Source organism: Melitaea cinxia, chromosome 3, assembly GCF_905220565.1.
Source record: "Melitaea cinxia chromosome 3, ilMelCinx1.1, whole genome shotgun sequence".
Classification (NCBI taxonomy): domain Eukaryota; kingdom Metazoa; phylum Arthropoda; class Insecta; order Lepidoptera; family Nymphalidae; genus Melitaea; species Melitaea cinxia.
In genome coordinates, this window is record NC_059396.1 from 1,215,163 (window position 1) to 1,240,833 (window position 25,671).

General features: G+C 34.1%; 1 protein-coding gene across 1 annotated transcript in view; it reads left to right on the forward strand.

Annotated features, from left to right (window-relative positions):
- The window catches only part of LOC123669685 (laminin subunit alpha-1), a 208,187-nt gene that overhangs the window by 23,302 nt on the left and 159,214 nt on the right, over positions 1-25,671 (forward strand). Inside the window, 2 exon segments of the mRNA XM_045603275.1 lie at positions 18,662-18,842; positions 19,172-19,334. Coding sequence (XP_045459231.1) covers positions 18,662-18,842; positions 19,172-19,334 — 344 coding nt within the window.

Below are 25,671 nucleotides of genomic sequence, written 5' to 3' on the forward strand. Positions count from 1 at the left end.
AGTTCAGATAATTCCCAAGTCTGCTCCCGTCTTTCAACAGTATATTCCTGCTGTGCTTATACTATAAATAATTTATATGTAAAATTAGAAACATATTATGTATGTTGTTAGTCATTTTGTATTTCTCATATTACGTAACCACGTCAAGAACTATGGTTTTTATTTTGTCTGAGTTTAGAAGGTATATTTAAGCGCCTTATATCTCTGTTGTATTCAAATTTTTAAACCAAAAACAATTTGGTTGATACGCGTGTATGTGTATATGCAATATAATATTTGACGAATGATTACGTAAAAGCATTTTATAACGAAAAACTATAATAAACAAATCAGCGTAAAATAAAAATAAAAATACATAGAAACAAAACCCGGTTGCGTTTTTAAGAGCTGATGACCTGAGGCAGGAATTCCAGAAGCAACTGAATTGCACAGCAGGAATTTCCTGCTCAAAATATGGAGCAGCCCGACTGGGGTTACCTAGTACCTCGTACCTAGTACCAGTACCTCGACCTTACAGAAGACCACAGCTAAATAATACTGTTTTCAAGCAGTATTGTGTTCCTGTTGGTGAGTAAGGTGACCAGGGCTCCTGGGGGGGGGGATTGGGGATTGGGTCGGTAACGTGCTTGCGATGTTTCTGGTGTTGCAAGCGTCTATAAGCTACGGTAATCTCTTACCATCAGGTGAGCCGTAGTGATATACGAAAAAAAAAATGTGACCGCATTAACATTACGATCATGAATAGCTTTTGTGCAAGTGGTTCACGGTTTTTAACTCCGCTACCAACGTTTGTATAAGTCACAAAAATATTTGCTGAAAAAATATTGACTGCTCTGACATTCGACACAGAATTCTCATCTTATACCTCTCATATTTATGTGTTTAAGCAACTTTGAGAAAACATTTTGGTTTTCGATTATTCTGTTTTATTTCACGTGTTACTATATTTCTGTACAAACTATAAATAAATAATCTTTTGAACGTAGTATGTGAGTAATTTTAAAAATCAAAATGAAACAATATACATACTTGTTTCATCTAATTAAGTGTGCTGTGTGGCTACGGCACCAAAGAATATAGCCACCCCCTCTCTTCCCGTGGATGTCGTAAGAGGCGACTAAGGGATAACACAGTTCCACTACCACCTTGGAACTTAAGAAGCCGACCGATGGCGGGATAACCATCTAACCTCTGGCTTTGAAAGACACAGGCTGAAGACGGCCAGCAGCGTCTGCGGTCACCAACCCGCCTGTCAGCGTGGTGACAATGAGCAACACACATGAGTTCACGCATTTTTGGCGCGAACTTGTGGAGGCCTATGTCCAGCAGTGGACTGCAATAGGCTGAAATAATGATGGTGATGATGATAATGATGATGATGATCTAAATAAGCGTCTACCCTCTTTTGAATCGAAAAAAAACGTGAAAATTCGAATCGATATCAACGTCATTATCTGAACTATTGACAACAAAAACCTAATTAAGTAAAGAATGTTTTAACTTCAAGGTACGCATTTGTCTTGCAACTAACAATACTAAGGTTATACTTATGCTGAATATCACCGACAAGGAGTTACTGCTAATGTATTTTGTTATTATACAAAAATGAAGAAAGATTTGTTCCTAAAACATAAAGATAAAAAAGTTGCTCAGTCAATTTTAGTTGACATTTTTGTCGAAATTAAAATATTTAAACAAGTATAAAAAATTATATTACAACGTAAAGACGATGTAACGAAAAAATCAATCATTATATTAAACACTATCGATCATTGATGGGTTTTTATAAATCAATGCTATCAATTTATTTTAAATGTAAGATTTTTTATATGTACGGTAGTTTAAGATACGACGGATTTGATACGCCATAAGGATGAAAAACCATAAGCCTATCAATGGTATCAATAAGAATTAGACCTGTTAGTACAGATTGGCAAATACCCAATAATGTACAACAGCATAAACAGATTTTTATTGTAAATTAATTCCGGCCCGCGATGCACTTGCTGTCTCACCACACGTGTATCTTTAAAAATGTCGAAACCGACTCGTTTTGTCTTCCAATCAATTTGACGTCAGTGAGTCATTGTTTGCGCGTCTGAATGTCGTATGTCGTCAATTTCTTGTCGTAAGACGCGCAGATCTTGTCGTCTGTCGTAAATATCTGATCGTATGTCGATCGTACGATTAAGTGCAATTTGTACCAATATCAAGGACTATTTATTTGTTACAAGGGCAATTGTTTCGTTCGTTACAGATCGAATTCTTTTTGTACTTAAATTTAAATTATCCTTCAATAACTGATTACTCGAGTCATGTTTCGTTTTAATTTAACTTTTATTCAATAATTTTGGCAGTACTACTGAACTATAAAAGTTAAATTATTTATAATAGAGATTTTAATAAAATAATATTCTAGGTTTACACGTTTTGTATCTATTGTTGTTAATCAAGGAAGAAATAACTATATAATCAAGATAGTTGTATATATATGTATATACTAGAAATACCCGTGCCATAATTGTCAATCATGTTGACATTGTTTTAGCATTAAGGCCGTCATATTGCCAAAATTTTTTAAAGTTGATGCCGGTAAAGCAAACAATTATCTTGCTATTATCTATAAAATGGTATATAATTTATGTGGAGTAATTGTGAGGTTTTTTCTAAAACGGGCTGCAAACATTACCTTAGCGTATTAATATATATGATGTGATGCGATCAAACCATATTCGTTAAATTGAATTTAGTTATCATCACATTTATGAACAGAATTAGTTCAATACAAACTCGGTGTCAATTTAATGCTTAATTTATTCCCTGAAAAACTTTTACAAATTGTAGATTTTCGTTTTTAAATATTAAATGATATTGTTACAAAGTTTTTTATTAATTCAGTTGATATGAGGATAAAGATAATTAGTAGCGTATTCTAAAATCATCAGGATTAGCACCCATAATTGACTGGCTCGTTAACGCAGTTAACAATGATCCTTTAAGGCACTCAAATGTTTCTCAAGCAATTTTCTAAAAAAAAAGTTTAACGTCGTAACAACTTTTTATTCTAAAGACAGCTTATAACAAGCATGTAGAAAACTAACGAGAAAAATGAAAACCTTCATTATGAACAAAAAAAAAATATCAAACGATCGAATCGCTACAGAATCGCTGCCGCATCGCCTATCGTTCGCAAAAACCCCTCTTGACCATATTAGGCGTGTACTAATGAGCCGAATGGACGGGTAAACGCAGAACCCGCTCCCACGAGCCACGGTCTTCTGTTTTTATGGTGTCCGTTTTGGAAGTTAAAAGTTTCAAGGTTATAAATAAACTACTTATTGTTTGTAGCTTCTGAATGCTGGAACGCCTTGATAATGATGTGGTTTAGATCTGCTGTTATTTAACAATTGTTGGTATTTTTGTTGGAGAAACAGTAGAATTTGGCAAAGTTGATGCAATATAGCATTGATTGTTCTGGCGGTCGCGGGTTTGATCTTATAGCAAACATTTATATACGCCATACAGATGTTTATCACCAACCCGCCTGCCCAGCGTGGTGACTATGGGCAAAACACGTGAGTTCACGCCATTTTTGGCTCGAACTTGTGGAGGCCTAAGTCCAGTAGTGGACTACGTTAGGCTGATGTGATGATACAGATGTTTATTGTCAAAATTTCTGAAGCACTATCTGGAGTAAAGGTCTTCGGTGACACAAAACCAGATCTGCGGTCAGTGACCCGTTTACCTATCGCGGTGATTATGGGTATTACCCTCAATTATTTCGACACAGGCACTTTTGCCCTCAGCTGCCAGCAATCTCACTATTCCCGGCTATCGCCGGTGGGTTGGATGCGGAGAATCGGGATGTTTGGCGCGAAATTTGGGAGGTCTATGTCGTACTGTATGCAGCAGTGGACTGCGATTGGCTGAAGTGATGATGATGATGATGATGGTGAAGTAAATCCTTTTAAGGAGTCGTGTGATGTCGATAAAAATATGTGAACTTAGTGACGCTGTATTTTGTGCAAGATATTACCAATTTTTAACCGACTTCCAAAAAAGGAGGAGGTTCTCAATTCGACTTTTTTATTTATTTATTTATGTTACTTCAGAACTTTTGACTGGGTGGACCGATTTCGACAATTTTTTTTAATCGAAAGGTGGGGTGTGTCATTTGGTCCCATTTAAATTTATTTGAGATCTAACAACTACTTTTCGAGCGATATCTAATAATGCGTTTTTACTTGACAATTTTTTCGTCGACCTACGTTGTATAACTTTTTACTGGGTGTACCGATTTTAATGTTTTAATTAAATCGAAACCTGATGTTTATCATGTGGTTAAATTTAAATTTCATTGAGATCTGATAACAACTTTTTGAGTAATCTTTGATAACGCGTATTTACTTGACTATTTTTTCGTCTACCTACGTTGTATTACTTGTTGATGTAATTGAAGTCGGTTTTTTTCATTTGCGAGCAAATACAATTATGTATTAAAAGACACTTTACTTTTTTTAAATACTAAGGAGTTTCTTGCCGGTTCTTCTCTGCTCTTTTAACAATAATTAAAATTTTAATTTTTAAGAGGACGATTTGAATGTACGTTTGAATCCAATTCGAATAAAGCTATCTATATTTTGTTTTTTTTTTTTTTTTTTAATAATATACAAAATTTAATTATACTATTATTTTTTTTAGTAATTAGTTTATTAAAATATATATGTATGTATGCATTACTCTATAAGGGAGACTATAAATAAGAATATGTATGTATATGTACATAAGTAAACAATTTAAGAATTTAAGTAAACGTTAGTTAAAACGAAACTAATATTATTTACCGACGCATTTAACAAGCGGTTGTTACAGGTAAGTACAAGTGCTTCCTTAGTTCCAACCAGGCACGGACTACAGCTGTTTTGGGGCCGCAAGATCCTTGAAAAATATAAACCACATTATATGAATAATTTTTATATTTTTTTTCAACACACACACGCACACACACACATACACACACACGTCTTCACGGTCTTCTGTTTCTAAAGTAAGCAATTTAATGCTTGTATTATAGGTAACAACTGGTATAGCATAAACATACATATTACAGCCAGACTCGGGGATTATTATATTATATTATATTATATTACATATAATATTTTCAGTGAGGTAGGGAATATCCTGCTAAAAATCTGGAACAGCCCGACTGGGGAAGTATCTCACCATCACAGAAGATCTCAGCTAAATAATACTGCTTTCAAGTAGTATTGTGTTCCCGTGATGAGTAAGGTGACGACAGCTCCTGGGGGCATTGAGGATAAGATCGGCAGCGTGCTTGCGATGCTTCTGGTCTTGCAGACGTTTATAAGCTACGGTAATCACTTACTATCAGGTGATCCGTACGTTTATTTACCAACCGAGTTATATAAAAATAATAATTATTATATCAATAACATATTATATTTCGTAGTTTTAATATTATAAAGAGAGATTTGATGTTTTGCTTGTAATAGATAAACTCAAGAATTACCAATTTCGAAAATGTGTGATTCAAGCATTAAAATGCTGTGTTATCACTGAGTGATATAGGCTATATTTCAAAGAACACAACCAGAATTCGGGTAAAAATCTAATTAATTTATAATTTTAAACTGCGTAGTTATTGAATACTTCGACTGCGATAGTAAATAAATGAAATATCCTTTATTGTACACCAATGACTACAAATAAAAACAAGGTACACAACGAATTAAAATAGTACCTATACAATCAGCAGTATCATTGTTAGTAGTGATCTCGTTCAAGTCTTAGTTGTCATATTTACGGAAGCGGAACTTAAAAATTTCAGTTGCCACTATACGGCCTCACTCCGGCCCTGGTTAAAACAAATGTTTACAGTAACACTTCCTCAGGACTGCAGCGTTTTTGTTTGTTTATAAATCCCTAGGATGTTGAGTGTTTGATGGTTTTGGGGAAAGGCACGGGCAGTAAGTTAAAAGTTACAAAAAATATAAGGGTTCATTGAATTTTACACCTTTTTTTATTTTAACCTTGATCTGTCTGCAATTTGTATTCCTTAGTCATTATCATAAAATTAGGAGGAATGAAGGAATCGTTGCAGACTAAGATACAAAATTTGACGCGCGGCTGAGCGGTAATAGCATTGGCTGTTGCGCTGGCGCTCGCGGGTTCGATACCCGCTCACAACAGACATTTGTATCGACCATTTATATGTTAGTCGTGGTCTGGGCGTTGTGTTTGTGTACTGTGTGTGTTTCCGGACCCTCAACACAGGAGAAAATCCTACGGGGGGATCCGTTGAGTGTAAAGCGTTTATTATTTATTAATTCTTAAATTAAGCTTAATTTAGAAAGCAAAAATCAATAATATTTATTATTTAATTATATCAACTATGATAAAAATATTTATTAACTAGCTAACCCCGCAAACGTTGTTTTGCCACAGATGTTATTAACCTCCTTAATCCCCCCTCCCCCTATAACTTATTAGTATGAAAAATAGATGTTAGCCGATTCTCAGACCTACCCGAAATGCACACAAAATTTCATAATAATTGGTCCAGCCATTTCGGAGGAATATGGAAACTAACATTGTGACACGAGAACTTTATATATAAGATTTTAAAAAAAATATTATCGATTGATAATGATAATGATTGAAAGAAAATATTGGAAGAAGTTGAAAGAGGCCTATGCCAACCAAGGACAAACGGACACGGTGTCGATAATTTAGAGATAAGTTAGTTAAGTAAGAAAAATAAAAAAATAAAAGGCTTATATTTACGATTTTATTTTTGTGTTACCCACACATTAGGAATTCTAAACATTTTTGAATATCATATCAAAAATTATAGGCTTATATTATTATTATTATTTTTATTACTAATGATAATTATTATTATCAAATTTGAATTTAATTATTCCGAGGAAACAAGAATCACAATTAAATATGTACTTAAGATTTCTTTTGTGAAATAAAACCGGTCAAGGACGACGGGCTTTTAGGTAAGGGGTTTCTCGACCACGACATGAGTATTAATATTGATGATAAAGAATAATGCATGTAAATATGTTTCATTTGTCGATTCTCCACAGCTTAGCTACACTTTTATAAATAATCCTCTATACTTATACATATACATTATAGAGTATTTTAAACAATTTTCAATTTTTTCTACGTATTATGATTTTTAAATAATAAAATAGAAAATAAATAATCGTGTTTGCGAAAACGAAAAAATAACCGACTTTAATTACATCGACAAGTAATACAACGTAAGTATACGAAAAATAGTCAACTGAATATGCGTTATCAAGAATTACATAAAAAGTAGTCATCAGATCTCAATCAAATTTTAATGTGATTTTAGTGTGACAAGACAAGCGCCACTTTTTGATTTAAAAAAAGTCATCAAAATCGGTCCACACAGTCAAAAGTTTTGAGTGCTCCTTTTTTGGAAGTCGGTTAAAGTACTCTTTAAGAGATGGTTACATTGACATTGGTTAGATGTGTTTGCTTTAGACCACACGACTGAAGTAAAACTTACAAAACGTAACTCGCTCTATCTATCTTCGTTAACTTATATCCTCTCAACTTCCGTTCGCTTGATCCTACTTTTCGTTACGAACTTGTCACGCATTCACCAGCTTATTCCCCAAGCCAAGCGAGCGTAAAAAAGTTTTACTTTAGAAACTACAGTTGAAATTTAGTGATAGTGTCGTTTAAGAGTCAAAAGCTCATATCAGGTATTCAAAGAATGCTAATGAATTCACATTTTTATTTGTCAAAAACCTGTTACCGCAGTTATGATCTTAATGATGGCTGCCATAACCGGAGTACACGAAAAAGTGCAAATGTGTTCGCGTTAAATGTGCATTCATACATGCAATGTGTAAACAGGAGTTGGCAGGTGCGGTATTTTCATTGCGTTGCACTGAGCCGTATTTGGTGTGAAGTACACTTTAGTGTTAGCCGTAGTTTTTTGACGTCAAAAAGGAGGAGGTCATCAAGTCGTTTTTTATTGTGTATTATCATCACTCATATATCACTTCATAACTCTTTATTGAGTATACCGATTTTGATGATTTTTTATTATTCAAAATCTGGAGCTTGTCATCTTGTCATTGTAGTCTGATTTAAATTTGATGGACATGTAGTCTGATTTAAATTTGACAGAAATCTAATAATTACTTTTCGAGTTATGTCTAATAACGCCTATTTACTTGACTATTTTTTTGCCTACTTACTTGTCGATGTAGTTGAAGTCGGCGTTTTTTCGCTTGCGGGCAAACATTAGTATATAAATTAAAATTATAATAATAATAATAATATATTCTTTATTGTACACCAAAATATAAACAAACAGTAGTAATTACAAAAAAAAAGATCTTAAAAGGCGATCTTATCGCTGAAGAGCGATTTCTTCCAGATAACCTTTGGGCACAGGACATGATATAGTAGTGACGGATAGGAAGTGTACAATATCCTTAAGATGAATAAAAAAAATAGTGAATAATAGATTCATTAATTCCTACACATACACATATAAGTACAAATATCCATACATAAATAATCAAAATAGTATTAATATACGCGTATATTTGCAAAATATATTATATTGATAATATGAAATATGCATGATAAAATTCTGAATATTATTGTATGTTAAGGGACATACAGTACTTCTTTAGACGTTGCTTAAAACAGGCTGGAGTAGAAGCACATCTTATTGAAAGCGGAAGAGTATTCCAAAGGCGGACAGCTTTAGCAGTGAAGGAATATATTTCCTGCAGTGAAGAATCGGTGAGAAACTCGGTAAACGACGATTCGAAAGTGCTTTTGAAGCCTATTTGAATAAAGCTTTTTTTATTTTGTATATAATACCCCTTTTTCAAAATCCCCTTGCCTTTAATTTCACACGTGTAGGTGAAGTAGCGTGCCTCTCTCGAATAGTTTGTGTGTGGTCCCGCAGTATGTTAACCGCGAAACGTCTGCTGTCACGCGAAACCGCGTGCATAGCGCCCTGGGCTTTGACCTTTGCCTTGCCAAGTTGCCACTATCGACACTTGGAAGTGAGTATGTTACTATATACGAAAGCTTAAAAATAAACTTTGGATGTAATTGTGAAGTTTTTATATTTTTTAAGTAATAATAAAAATTTTATTTGTCTTTAGCAAGTACGCCTATAGGCATAATAAGTTGCTTGATTTAGTGATGTATTTAAAACATATTTTGAAAAAGATTTAACACGTAAGTATACCTAGACACTTGTCTAAAAACAAAAAATCCGTGTTGTCCGCACACCAGATAGGAACGAAGTTCCTTATTATAAAAATATTAATTTCAAGTTCTATTTAAGGTATAAAGAAAATAATTATTGTATACATTTTTTATTATGATTTTTATTGATGAAAATAAAAAAAAACTACTTTACCTAATTATCTTAACACCTTTCTTTTATTTACAATGATTTATAAAAATATATAATAATTATTATCGAACGATATACATTAATAATAACAGTTTGATAACTGTAGACTATACATTAGACACTTTATAGCCATCATACATGAATATATATAAAAATCTTACGCTTTTTTTTAACGTTACGGGCGTTTTTTGCCGGCTAGGAAACCCCTCCGCAACGCCCCTAAGGAACTGCGTTCCAACAAAAACTATGTTAAAACATATACTTTCACATCAAAATGGATGTAAGTAAAGCATAGCAGACAAAGCACACAATTTCACTAGAAAATGCTTTATAGTAATAAATAGCTCATCTGCGGTCAATATCTCATGTTACGAGTCACGTACGTGGCGGGCAGATCTCTAACCGTATCGACGTTCAAGGTTATTTAGTGGTGTCTGTTACAATTGTACTCATTCAATTTATCTATACTAATATTATAAAGGTGAAAAGTTTGTTGGTTTAAACGCGCTAATCTCAGGACTACTAAATACGCGCGTTTCAGCTTGTAATATCCCACTACTGGGCATAGGCCTCTTTCCCCATTTGAAGGATCAGGGCTCAATCCACCACGTTGCTCTAATGCGGGTTGGCGAATATATTCCCTACTCTCCGAGGCACGGTGGGGAGACGCACAAGGACTGTACAAGCACCCAGACCACGGCAAACACCTGTATGGCAAAAACAAATGTTTATCATGTGCGGTGATCGAACCCGCAACCGCCAACGCAACAGGTACCATTCATGGCTATGACCGTTGCGCCAACGCGGTGTCTATGATATATAAAGAATGTACTAGTTCGAAATCAAAAGCCTTTTTGTGTTGAATTTCCCGTTAGCAGAGGAAGGCTATAGGCCATTCTTTGCCATTTTTCAAAAGAACACGAGTGAAACCGCGGTGATAGCTAGTTTCTATATTAACTGTGTTTGATTTCAAACAAAAAAAGTTGACCAATACTTATTTTGATGATTAAAATAATGAGAACATTGTAAGTCCAAGTCAATCAAATACGCATTAGTTTGGTCAACTCCAAAATAACTCGACAGATCTTGTTCAAATAATGGGACCACATCACAAGTACGAGTTTTGTAATAAAATATTATCAAATTAAGTTACAAAAATGAAGTAAAAAACATAAAAAAATATAATTGAATTGAGAACCTCTTCCTTTTCGTAACTCTTTTTCTATCTTCACCAATTTATATTTACCTCTCAACTTCCATTCGTCTCACCCAATCACACTTTTCGTAACGCTCTCGTCACGCATTCACCAGCTTAGTCCCCAAGTCAAGCGTCCGTAAAGAAGTTTTACTTCAACAGAAATCAAGTGGCATAAAATTTTAACTAAAGCTTCTGTTGAATTCTTAACGACACGCCAAACGCTATCTACAGTAAAAATTGTAATTTAATTTAATCTTAAATGTTTATCAAAGGACTACATACATTTGCAAGTTTATTTAATATGCTAAAAATACAAAATTACCACAATGTTGGTAGTGGTTGAATTGCTATGTTTAATTAATGCAACTTAAATTAGGTCCTTGAGCATTCGCAGGCGTCCGTCAAAGTGACGGCAGTACCTTGAGTCCGTTGCCAACCGATGCGTAGCTTTACAGTGCCATTCATGACACGATAATTGTAATTTTTAGCAAATATATTTTTTTTTAAAATAGCTTTCATTTTACAGGTATTGTAAAAATTCTCTAAGCATTAGTGGAAACTGTACATAATAAACTTAAATGTAGTTATGAGCATTTTATATATCACATGTCATTGATTGTCTCTATTTAGATGAAGATAGATAAAAGAAATTTTATCAATTTCAGGACGTCATCTTTTGGGTCTGTGGATGTGCGTCTGACACAAAGTCCGTGACTCTCAAATGTTAAGATACCGAATTCTATTTCAAAATTTGCAACTAGTGATCTTATGAAATTTATAATTTAAATTAATTTTAATTATAAGTTTCAACATTAAACAAAAGAGTATGTATGAGCATGTGTGTGTCAAATACGTCGTAGTGTGTGTAATTTTTTTTTCATTGATTAAATGTATTTTTATGCATAATTTATACAAAGTATTAGCATTCTGCACTCCTTCTCTATATAAACTATAAGTGTGCAAAATATCATAATATATTATAATTTTCATAAAAAGCGGGTAAAAAATTTTTTCTTCTCGTATTAATGTATAGATTTACTTTAAAATAAAGGCATCAGTAGAAGGTGGATTAAACAAAGACAAAATTCTTAATAAATAAATACATTAAGTATGTTACAAAAACACACATACGATCGTCTGTTTCCAAGTTAAGAAACTTAATACCTGTGTTTTAGATATGAGCACGCTAACATACATATTTTCCTTTTCATAAAAATACATAGAAAAATAGGTATCTATTACTCCCAGATACGGAGCGGGAACTCGCAACGCTTACGCAGTAGAAAACAAGGTCATTACAAACTGCGCCAAAGGGCTAATCAAACAAAAGGTACAATTCTGAGTCGGCTGTTACCTATAAATACAGGCATTCAATTGGCGTCGTCGGGATTGTTTAGAGGTGAGCCGGACCGTCCTTATGGAGGAGAAGTCTGGCCTTGTCGCCGAGGCCAGCCGGTCGCTGGAGGGATCCTGTTGCCTGCAGATCCGGGACCCTACAATTAAAGCGGCTGAGGGCTCCCGCAGGGGTTTAGTCGGTATTGTACCCAAGTCCTAAAGCCAACATACGGTCTAGGACTGCCTACCCAGGCGTCCTGGATATCACCCGTAAATGGGTTCCCCTGCGATACCAAAAAAAGGCATTCAATTACCTACCGTAAGATCAGACGATCGAGTGCGTTTATTAAATATACTTATATATTTAACTAAAGTAGTTTCTTGCGACTGTCTTACCATATATGGCCGCTGATGTCATACTGATTGATTAGTTAATAATCACGGACCGGACACGGTAATGAGGGATATTTGTATAACAGTATTAAATGCCGGTGCTCCTTGCTTAGACCCTTAATTATTCACATGCAGCATCAGAGGGTAACTGGCATCTCTGTCGAGTATTGAGTTGTATTATTTCCGTACGCATCTACATATTAACATAAAAAACGTTGTAAGATACAAGTTACAATAATATTACGTTTCTTTTATTTATATTAATGAAAATGAATCATAAATTTACCGCTATTCGTAAAACTCAAGAAGGGGTAAATCAATTCTGCTCATTTTTTAGCTTAATTATATAATATTTTAGTATTTGTTAAAGGTTCTTACGGAAAGAAAAAACTAAGAAAACTGCGGAGAATATTAGAAAATTCCAGAAAAAAAATACGATTATTTAAGCTTTACGTGTTTGAGAATTCGCAAGACATGACTAAATTTATATGTATTAAAAAAAAACGAGTGTTCTTTAGACCACACGACTGAAGTAAAACTTCATTAACTCCAACTAACTTCTATCTCGCTCACGACTTCCGTTCACCTCACCCGATCACACTTTTCGTAACGCTCTCGTCACGCATTCACCAGCTTACTCCCCAAGTCAAGTGTACCTAAAGAAGTTTTACTTCAAAAATACTTTTAATTTATTATTATTAGTTTGTGTATATAAGTAAGGTATTGTATAGGTTAAGTAGAAATTTCTGGTCTGCTTCTGGAGTAGTCCAGTGCCTCGGACTTCACGTTAATTAATTAGTCCTGGTTCTTATCAAAAGACAACTGATAGCGATCATAGCTACTATGAAAACTATTCGGGAACTCGCAGTGCACTTATCAGGAGGTGTATTTTGCTGTGTATTGCTGTGATGCTTCTCCCATATAGAGAAAAAGAATTTGGCCAGCTTTTGCAAATTTTTTGAACTAAACAACGTAAAAACGTTAAAAATATTTATTTTATAAAATTTAGACCTTAATTACTCCATAAATCGTCGTCTCACAAAACGTTACAAATTAAAATTAATTATATTTAATAATCAGCGTCGAGTCGGGAAGGAATTTGGTCATTCCGAGACATTTTCTCTTAATGAGGCCTTTCGTTGCTTCACATTTATTTCTCAGAACTAAATGTTAGTTAGCGGTAACTGCGAAAGGAGGCGGAAAATATTTCACAACGAAAAAAAAAAATTCTTTATAAGTTGCCAGTAAAATATATTAGAGTTTTGTCTCATTGGAAAATGGGTTGGCGGATATATTCCCTACTATGAGTACCGTTAGTATGCTGTATGGTTACGGCATTAAAGAATATAGCCAGCCCCTCTCTTCCCGTGGTGTTGTAAGAGGCGACTAAGGGATAACACAGTTCCACTACTACCTTGGAACTTAAAAAGCCGACCGATGGCGGGATAACCATCCAACTGCTGGCTTTGAAATACACAGGCCGAAGACGGGCAGCAGCGTCTTCGGTGCGACAAAGCCAGCCCTGCGGACACCAACCCGTCTGCCCAGCGTGGTGACTATGGGCAAAATACATGAGATCACGCCATTTTTGACGTGAACTTGTGGAGGCCTCTGTCCAGTAGTGGACTGCAAAAGGCTGATGTAATGATGTGATGTGATGATGAATATCGATGGCTATTTGGTGTACATGACAGCAACCGGGACCAACGGCGTAACGTGCTCTCGTCGGACAGTAATATATTGCTTATCAGCTGATTAGTGTAGTAGTGCGTGTGTTGGTTAGCGGGTTTGTTCCCCGCTCGGGATGCATATTTGTATGTACAAATATCTCCTTCAGGTTTTAATGTATGTACTTATGCGTTTCCCCGCCGTGCCTAGAAGGGCACGTTAAGCTGTCGGTCCCGGTTGTTACTCGTTATCATAGACATCTTATAGTGATAGGCAGTGGTAAAGTGTGGTAGATTAAGATCTGATCTTTCTTCCAAATGGAGAAGAAGAGGCCCGCAGAGGGATATTACAGGCTAAATCTTATATAAAATACTTAAGGTATGTTCGGTAATTGAAGGGCTGCTGAGAACTGTTCATTTAATTATGTTAAATTATTTATTTATACTGATTGAAAAAGATATATCAACTTAAAACAGCTGTTTCCGGTCATCTTAATTTTTTTTCTCACTAGCATCTGTATGATTCAATCTATACATATAATAAAACGGTAGGAAAGTCAAAACTGTAAATTGAATATTTTTTTAAAAGAATACTTGGGGTGTGATCTACAATCGATACCGAAGCCAAAAATATAGTTAATTTTTGTGTTTGTCTGTTTGTCTGTATGTATGTCCGGGATAAACTCAAAAAGTACCGCATGGATTTACTTCAAATTTTTTTTTCAATGTTATCGTAAGTCCCGCTAGAACTACTAAATTAATTTAATCAACACTTGGCACAAATTGAGGTCATATTACGAGATAAGATTTGTGGTATTATTATCCCAAAATTCGTTAAAATTCTATTAGGAAAAGGAATTAAACTTTAAACGCCTTTAAACCACAACATAACATAAGCTAGTAGGCTATAAATCAACTCACCATAACCAATATACCACACAAATAAAACAGTCACATCTAACCACTCATAACCATATAAATACCGAGTGAAAATTATAACTAATATAACTCATAACAATAAAATGTATTCTCTCAATGCATAACTTCCTCTATTAACTGACGTATTTAAGATGGTCATAACACGTTAACTCAGTGTTGGGAGCATCTGGATTTCATTCAGGATGCCCGATCATGACCGCTGACTCTTAGATTATAATGCTATTAGTTAAGTTATCCAATAAATAGTTATTTCCTCAATAATAACTTTGATTTTGATAAAGCGCGTATTACGTGGTAGTTTTTATAATGATACGTATTTTAAGAGTGTTTACTTTTTTATATACAGGCTTTTTAATTAGATCGGTTTACATAAGATTTTTAGTACTACAGGTTCTATTGGTGACTTACAAATTTGAAAATTTCATTGTACATGCTTGTGTCTTCAATATTGACAAAATATGTTTGAAGCAGAATCTTAAAATTATTAATGTATTTATTTAGGTTTTTGAAAAAAAAATAGTGTTATGGAAAAAGTATGAAGTGAATAAACGGCTAATGATTAAAATTAATGTTAGGCACGAACTGAACAAAGAACTTTTACGCGATCGCAGCATCCCGGTGATGTGTTGTGATGGCGACATAGTGCAAGTTTAATTATGGGAGAAAATATTTATATAATATACTAGCTGACCCCGCAAACGTTGTTTTGCCATATATGTTATAAAGTCCCTTAATCCCCCCACCCCCTTATAACTTAGGGGTATGAAAAATAGATGTTGTTCGATTCTCAGATCTACCCAATATGCATACAAAATTTCATGAGGATCGGTCAAGTTGTTTCGGAGGAGTTTAATTACAAACACCGCGACACGAGAATTTTATAAATTAGAGATTTTTGGGACAGTATTAAGATCCAATATTTTCACATTTATATAGTCCACTATAGGGCCAAATTACCCCTTTGGGAACATTTCACATTTAAGTTATTCCGCAACTTGTCATTTAATATGGTCAAAAATTTACAAACACTAATATTTTACTACCCATAAAACGACTAGCTATTTATTATAATTATTGTCATATCATTATAACAGTTATTACAAATTTACATGCAAATATTTAAATATAGATATTCCATACGTATTTATATTCTGATTTACAATTTAATTCAAAAGTTAATAAATATTTTGACTTGTTGGTGCAGTTTGTAATGACCCTGCATTCTGCTCCGCGGGTTACGGTTTCGATTCCCACCTGAGCCTGGTTGTAATATTTGTATTTATATCTTTATATATGTAATATTTTTATGTATATTTATCAAAATTATTTAGCTATATCAGCCGGCTGTTACCTATATATAACACAAACATTAAATTTCTTACCAAAAGAACAGACGACCATGAGTGTATGTTAAAAAAAAAATTATACGCAGACATATTAAATATAAACGTATATGCCTATATAATAAAGATATTACAGCTAAATGATTAAACTTTAAATTAGAATTCCCATGCGTTAGTACCGAGTAAAGTTATCACAAGTGACGGGTGTAAAGCGGTCCCAGATGATGCGCGCAGATTGCGGTAACATTACCTACGAGTATATCGGTATAATTTTATGACGCCGAGATGAGATTTTGTATATTCATTACTGTTGATTTTTTACCTCTTATTATCGTCATAATTATGTTTATTTAAATATTGTCATCTTTATTTTCAATTAACGACAAAGTTGAAGTCTATTATCAGTATGCTCGCTCGCTTCAGCCTGTTATATCCCACTACTGGACATAGGCCTCTTTCCCCATGTAGGAGAAGGATCAGAGCTCAATCCACCACGCTGCTCCAATGCGTCAAGTAACGATCGCTATCAGGTGTACATGATAACAACCAGGACCGACGGCTTAACGTGCTCTCCGAGGCACGGTGGGGAGACCCACAAGGACTGCACAAACACCCAGACCACGGCAAACACCTGTATGGCCAATCCAAATGTTTGTGACGTGCGGGGATCGAACCGCCAGCGCAACAGGTACAATCCATGGCTGTGACCGTTGCGCCAACGAGGCGTCACGGTGTTATCAGCATGATTACTCATGTTTTGTTATTTTATTATTAAAAGGGTTTTATTTAAGTTACGTTAAAATATTCACGTTAACAACACGAAAATTTGCAATCCACCAACCTGCAGTGGCGCAGTCTGGTAAATATGCCTATACAAGCCATATAAACATAGACATGAACGGGAACCAAATCCGTGATCGTTAGTACACCAGAAAATTGTTACTCCGTCTAGTCAATCTCTAGTCGTCTCCGTACTAGTCAATCCACTGTCAACAAGATGTCTTCTGTATACGGGATACTGTAAAAGCATTTCCATTTCCCTCAATAGACGAATTCGTTATTTATTACATAACTTTGTCATACTTGTCGCTATAAATATAATCCAAAACATCAGAAGTAAATCAATGTCCAACAATAAAGAATTATTCACACCTCTCCGAACATAAATAAAAACATTAAATTCAACACGTTGTGTTCTCGAATTAGAGATAGATCAAATTAACGCTTAACGTCTTACATATCAATGAGTGGTAAACGTTTCCCACTTGTCGGATCTGACCCCGCATTCCTATTCTAAATTAATTTTAATCAAAAATTTCACACCTACTAAAGTTAGACGTAAGTTGTTAGAATGTAAGTTGATGAAATGTCTTTAATTTTTCTAATTAACAGATATCCCATAAAAGTTAAAGAAAATGAATAGAAATGCTTTCTTTACTCATCAAGGAAAATTGGACGTACTTAGAAAGAAATTATCAAAAATATACTTATAACTTTTTTAGAATTTTTGTGATTTGAATCTCGATGAAACGAAAAGCGCGTCACGATAAGAAAGGAAACACTCTGTATGTGAGAGAATGAGATAGAATACATTACTGCTCAAAACACGTCGGCGATGCGTTTTGCATGGCGCTAATAACCTTTTTCACGAGACCATAACCGATAGAGCAAATTGCAACCTTCCTACGACTTTTCAGAAGCTTCACTTCTGACGTGTGTGAATTGCACACACACACCCTTTTTTAGAGCTTATTTTAGACACAAAAATCTAGACTTAGATGATGGGTCATCTTTTCACAGCAACTGGCTTTTATCTCTGTTCGTGACAAATGTTACGGTCGCTTCATAAGATGTCCGAAGTAGTTGATCATTAATATGTACGATTTTATTTTTGTGTTACCCACACATTAGGGATTCTAAACATTTTTTGAATATCATATCAAAAATTGACCGCTCCAGCAGGATTCGAACCCGCGTCTCCGACTGACCGTGTCGGCGCTCTAGCCAATTAAGCTATGGAACGATGTACCCGCCAGAGCGAAATTCTTGATATGATGATTTTTATTTTCGGTTTAAGCGAACCGTGGCGCCGTCTATAGTGAGTTCTTTACAGAGACCCGTAACTGAATATGATATGATATGATATTCAAAAAATGTTTAGTTGATCATTTGTATTTCTACTGGACCTTTTTGTATTTGGAACCAAATAGCTGTATTTTATCGTACTGAGATTTCTTGAAAGTTTATCTGCTAACTGGTAACGTATTCCTACCATAATATGATGTTCACAAATATCTCTTTAGAAATATAATGATAGCATAAAATTTGTCAACAGGTCGCGCAGTGTTGGACAGGCTAAGCAGCACGACGATATCTGAAGTACCATTGGTACAGCAAGCAAGTGACAACGGGTTACTACCCGCACCACTAGATGTTGCTCCATATTCGATCGTATCTGCTAATGCCACTTGTGGTAAGAATGGTGCTGAAGAATTCTGCAGAGACACACCGGGGAAGTGAGTATGAGATACTGTCAAAATCGCTACATAATAACAATTTGCTTATTATGAGTAAAGCAACAGGTTGATCTTGTTACGATCTTGTTAATTACGTGCATTTTATAATTGATATCATTTGTGATATCACAAACGTTAATTCGGACTATTGAAATATACTTTCGAACAAAAAACTCGACTTTTTGAAACGTATAACTTTACTTTGCAACAATTTCATTACTTTAGTTAATTTTCTACGAATAGAGTAGTTAGATACTTATTAAAAATATGTATGTAATAATTTACTAGAATACTTAATAGTTGAACTAATCAAGTTTAAATTGTTTCAGACGTGGTTTAGTATGCGATGTCTGCGAGAGTCTTGAAGGGTCGTCATCACGACGACATCCGGCCTCATTTGCTGTCGATGGCGACCCTAACACGTGGTGGCAGAGTCCCATCATCACCAGCGATGAATACCAGCACGTCGAATTGGTAGCGACTTTGCCTGGGGTAAGTAACCTTCACTTATATGTTCTGGATGTAATTTTTGAAGGACAGACATAGCGAAGGAGCGATGGAAGTAGCGATTCCTGCTTTAGCACCCAGAAGCTAGTCTAGCAAGTCAAAATCAAATCAAAAATAATTTTATTAAAAAAGACTTCAAAAGCACTTTTGAATCGTCACGTTACAAATTAAAATTTTAAAAGTGCCAAAAAAACCAGCACAACAGCCACAAACCAGTGCTGTGACCGTTGCGCCAACGCATCGTAAGTAAAACTGCTTATGAGATTGTTAATCATGTATTGTATTAGTAATAGTTATATCGATCTATGAGTCACTTGTTTCTTAAGTATGAATTCAAACATTTAGTAACAAACGCAGAACTGGATGTAATTCACGCAAATGTGTTTGTTACAACAAATTCTTACGATAAAATATTCAATCATCTACGATTAGACGATAACTATTCTCTTTATTATTTTGAAACTTTCATTATAATATCAAATAAATTAGTGATCGGTACAACTCCATCGACCAAATGTTCGTTATGTATAGTTTGTTCGGAATTAGCTGAGTAATTAATAACGTTTGAGTCGGCGTGGTCGTCAACACCTGACCGCAGACAGCGTGGGCGCGTCTGCGGGGCTTGTGACCACGAATAGTTATTCTCAATTCGTTTCTCTTTTATATATGTAATATTAGATGCGGACGTTTGTTTGTACGAATGTTCTTATATCGAAATTTGTATAAATTATGTTAGATAAAAATTTACATACCTTTAATTTAAGATTATGTTATGATAATAAATACTATAGATTATCCGCCAACCCGTATTGGAGCAACGTGGTGGATTAAGCTCTGATACTTCTCCTACATGGGGAAAGAGGCCTATGCCCAGTAGTGGGATATTACAGGCTGAAGCGAAATAAATACTAATATATGTGAAAATTTATATACATTACTTTTAATGATTTTCAAGTTCTTTTAATGTATTAAGTTATAATTATACGTTTATAACTTTGAAAAGTTTTAGCTCATGCTTAAGCTTATTGCCGATTTAAAATAAAATCAATAAACACTACATTTAACAAACAAAAAAAAAAAAACTAATAGTAATTTATCACAGTACAGTTGTTAAAATCTCTTTATAAACAAAACATATCATTACTTCTATAAAATAGGTATAATATACTTATATAAAAACTTAAAGGAATCTTATTCCTTTACATATTTACAAATATATGCAGGGAGATTATAAAACTTAAAAGAACCGTCACATCTTTGTATTCTAGTACACAGTCATATTTTATCAATTGTTTAATTAGCACTTAGGTGTGTGTAACATAGGTACTGTTCTTTCTTACACAGACAACTTTTTGAGCCGAGTACTGTAACCAAAAAATATTTTTTGTATGTATCAAAAATTTACTACAAAAAAAAAATAAAAATAATAAAAATAATAATCAACGTTATCTCTTATTTCTTTTTTTTTATAATTTATTAGAATATTTTTTTCTAATCTGTCTTGTCTCGTTTTTACACATATCATTGTCTAAAATAATGTACATTTAGTTAGTAAACGCATGAAATTATAAAATGTATAAAAAATCGATACACGCGACTTTTTTTTTTAAATTGGATTACATAAAAGCACGTCCATATTCAAATGAAATTGTCTCAACGCTGTTAAAAGAAATCCTCTTCTAATTCATCGTTTTTTAAAAATGTAGTTAACCGCAGTAGGTACATTTATCAAAGGCGCTACGCTGTTCACGGCCGTCAATACAATATTTATAGACTTCGCTCCTATTATATATATAGCTATTATTTTGTCGGCGACTTTGTTCAGTGATTTACGAGGTAAGTTCGAAAGTTTTCGGTTTTTTAATGAGTTACAATCTCATAGTGCGTAGAAGTAAAGTTATGAAATGAACTGCGTTAAAATTGTTTTAAGATATTTTTAAAAATCCGTTTTAAATGATATTGAAATTGTAGCTTATAATTTAAACCGAGTGATTTCTCTTTCTATGGAAATTTCCAGATCATTTGATCTTTGTTATGATGTTTAGCTGTGTACGAGGCGATAAAAGTTACTTCAATACCCTTTGAGTGAAACAACAACAACCTGACCGTAAGCAAAAAAATAATGATAAAATGATAATATTGGATAGGAGAATTTTACGGGTGTATTTGCGTAAGGTCCATAATGTTATGATTTCGGTCGCGAGTTCGATCCCCGCTCCTTATACGTGCCACAAACACGTGTCGTGAGCTGCTAGAATAGATGTTTTGCCGTGATTCTTTCCGTTTGGGTCTAATTTGATATCTTTAAATACACACACCGTCGTCTATTCTTAAGGTAAGCAACTTAATGCTTGTGTATACGTAACTGCTGACAGATACACATTTTTCCTTTCCATTAATATACATGTATAAATAAATACATATATTACAGCCTAACTCGGGCTCGAATCGATCACACTACCGCGGAGCAGAAAGCTAGGCTCTGCGCCATCGAGCTAGTTGAAGCTAAATGAAAGAGGCCTATGTTGAGACTTCGAATCTCAATGTTTTTTATTATCATTACAAGACAGTATTTTAATTATTCTTGTAATCTGCATATGGGAAAAACACATGAATTCGCGTCATTTTTTGCGCGAACTTGTGGATGCCTATGTCCAGCAGACTGTATTAGGCTGAAGCGATGATGATCATTAAAAGGGTTATTTTATTAACAGTATATTACTAACATCATGTATTTATTTTAAAATAAATCAGTATACGAATGTCGTGCATCGTTAAAGAGATAATTTAATAAAAAAAGAGCAAAAATTTTAAGGCTTTAATTAGAGTAAAAACAGCCGCTCTCAATGAATGAGTTATGAGATATCAGAATGTTTAATTGGGTTTTAAGTGCGCGAATAATTTATCACGAATTAACTTAACGTTTACGATTAATTTGGATAATGCTTTCAGGTTTTCGTGTTTTAAATTAGGGGTCTGTGTTGATTTGAACGTTACGTTGTTTTGAAATGATTTTTTTATGTTTTTTCTCATAATATACATGCGTATTGACCATATTACATGAATAAAAATTTATACTCAAAGTTTTTTACCAAACTCTATAATTTTTGAAGTTTAACTTCTTTACGCGCGCTTGACTTGGGGAGTAAGCTGGTGAATACGTGACGAGAATGTTACGAAAGGTGTGATTGAGGGCGAACGGAGCAAGAAAGAGAGGTGCGTACATTTTCTTTCTCTCTTTCTCTCAGTTTCGTTTCGTATATCTAAGACACAGTGCAGCCCTATTGTACAGGCCATTTGTGCAGAGGTTTTACTTCAGCCGTGTAGTCTAAAGCAAAAAGCGAAATAAAAACTTCCTAAATCTATAGATATTGCTAAGAAGCCTTACGTATTTGTAAATTATATAAGTGTGTTTATCTAGACAACTTTTCATTACTTTAGTTGTATTAATCTGATTATGTAAGTAAAATTACCATGACAAACATAATATGCTATTAATACGCTAGAGTAAGGTTTGCCTACCTTTTTAGAAAAAAACCTTACAATTACCCCACAAAAATTATATATCATTTTATAGATTAGCTCTACCGGCATCCACAACTAAACAATTTAAACTATTTAAAAAGGAAAGTTAGGTTTGCTTTAAAAGGAAGAAAGGCTATTTTTTTCGCAAATCAACGCGGTCGAATCCGCGAGGCCCACCTGGTTTTATTTATTCATACAAGAAGTGTTTTGCTTTACAATTTCCATTAATTTGCTCTGCCTTATCTTAGCAAATCCTTAACCTTGATTCAGCGGCCTTAAAATATAGCAATAGATTTAAAATTTTCAATATAATTGATAAAGTAGCCACATCACTTAACTGCGATAACGCTGGGGTGGACAATAAATTACGCACCCGTCCGCCCGACCACCCGCCTAGAGAAGAATAGGGTATTGGACTTGGACTTGGACAATGTTTGCCCAAAAAAAACATTTTAAAAGGTATCTATTGACCATTATAGAGTTTCTTCTTGTGTATGAAATAGCTGTGCACTACTTTGTTCCCGATAAAACAACTTGACTTTCATCTCTTCTTCCAAGCAGTTGTAGTTAAGTTTGTGATAAAAAAAAATAGGTTCTAGTACAAAATATGAACGTAAAACTTGGCAGATTTTATTTAAAGTACTTAAATAATTTTTGCGTGATATGCGACCTAGATTTGCACAGACAAAAAAGACCACTATTTGAAAAAAAAAAGAAATAGTTTTGACTTCATTATCAGTTACCGGACCTAAGACGGGCAGCAGAGTCTTAGGTGCGACAAAGCCAGCCCTGCGGTCACCAACCCGCCTGCCCAGCGTGGTAACTACGAGCAACACACTGCGCCATTTTTGTCGCAAACTTGTGGAGACCTATGTCCAGCAGTTGACTGCGATAGGCTGAAATGATGATGATGATGATATCAGTTACCTACTCAGAGCATTCTGAATTTTTGTTGTAAAATATCAATAATATACAGAATTGAGCCTGTCACAGTTTTATTACAAGATGTAAAGATATAAACACGAAATGTTTGACACAGCAGGAAATATCCTGTTTAAAATCTGAAGAAGACCAATTGTGGAAGTACTTCGACCTAACAGAAGATCACGCTAAATAATACTGCTTTCAAGCAGCATTGTGTTCCTGTGGTGAGTATGATGATCAGAGATCCTGGAGGGATTGAGGGTAGGGTCGGTAACGCGATTGCGATGCTTCTGGTGTTGCAGATGTCTATAGGCTACGTAATTGCTTACCATCAGGTGAGACGCTTGTTTGCCGACCTAGTTGTATAAAAAAGTGGTAGTGACCAGCTTAAGACTTGTCAAAATTATATAATTCCCTATTATCAAATACAAGTTCTTATATATTAAAGATTATAGATTATAGAATGACAGATAAATAATATTATGACGCAAATAGATATAAATCCAAGAAATGATAAGATTATTCAAATTTGTTTTGTTTCGTTTGAGTCACAAATGCAAATGACAATCTCTAGTCTTTGTTTATTAATATGTAGGTTATACGGAGTGTTTAATAAATATTGTTTGTATTTTTGTAAGCTCTTGTTGATGAATCTGATGCAACTATCTTTGGCATATTAAGATTGATTACAGTCATTGCACTTGTCTGATGTTTTTGTTAGTAAACAGGGAGTGTATTTTTTGGACAGATTTATTTAATTTGTGAAGAAATGTTTTCATTGTCATAGAACGAGAACTTATCTATACTAATATAATAAAACTGAAATTTTTTGTTGATTTGTTCGTTTTAACACGCTAATTTCAGAAATTACTGTTTCGAATTGAAAAAATGTTTTTGTGTTGGATGGTACATTTCCCGAAGAACGCTGTAGGCTATATTTTTTCAGTTTATTAAATAAGATGAACACTATTTTTATTAATCCTTTAGAATATTGTACACTTCCTATCCGCCACTAATATATCGTATCCTGTCCCCAAAGGTTATCTGGAAGGAATCGCTTTTCAGCGATGAGATCGGCTTTGTACATCTTTTTTTAGTTTATATTTTGGTGTACAGTAAAAAAATATATTATTATTATTATTACTTAAGCACAGTAGAAAAAAAGGTTATTGTTTTATGGAAATTTAAAAAAAAGGACTTATATTTAAAATATTTCACTAGGCACTCTACTACGAATGTACTTAAATTGAAACGAATTTGTATAATTACCTAATTTGCTAACTTAATCACAATTATCTCAAAATTTTATCAAAATATAAATCTTTAAGTTAAAATGTGTTGTTAACTATATAAAGTAGAGACTTAATTCAAGCGCGCGTTATCTTTCATAACTCATTCAATTATGTCGAAGCTATTCTGTTCGGCGCCCACGCATTTTTCTCCTTCATAATAAGAGTAAAATCTGTATGAAATTGGTATTTTTATAAAGATAAGTGAATCCCCGCGCTCCGAACAATAGCGCAGGTTGTCGGACGGACAATGGGGGCAAATGGGCGCGTATCGGATAATAGTCAGCGCCTCGGAGCGAGCGGTTGATGGAAATGGTAAAATGTTTTTTGGAAATATTTAAATCTAAAGATATTGCGACGAAAATTTATAAATTAGCACTTGTTTTTGATATATATTTAATAATAATGATAATTTGTCTTTGATTTTATCTATTATTTTATCCATAGTGAAATTGTTTTACTTTCTATTTCATTATTTAAAATTCTTATTAACGTAACAGGTTAAACAATTAGGTAACACATATGAAATACCTAATACAGTTCCAATATAAGTAGAAAAATCCTGTCATACTGTTATTATAAAT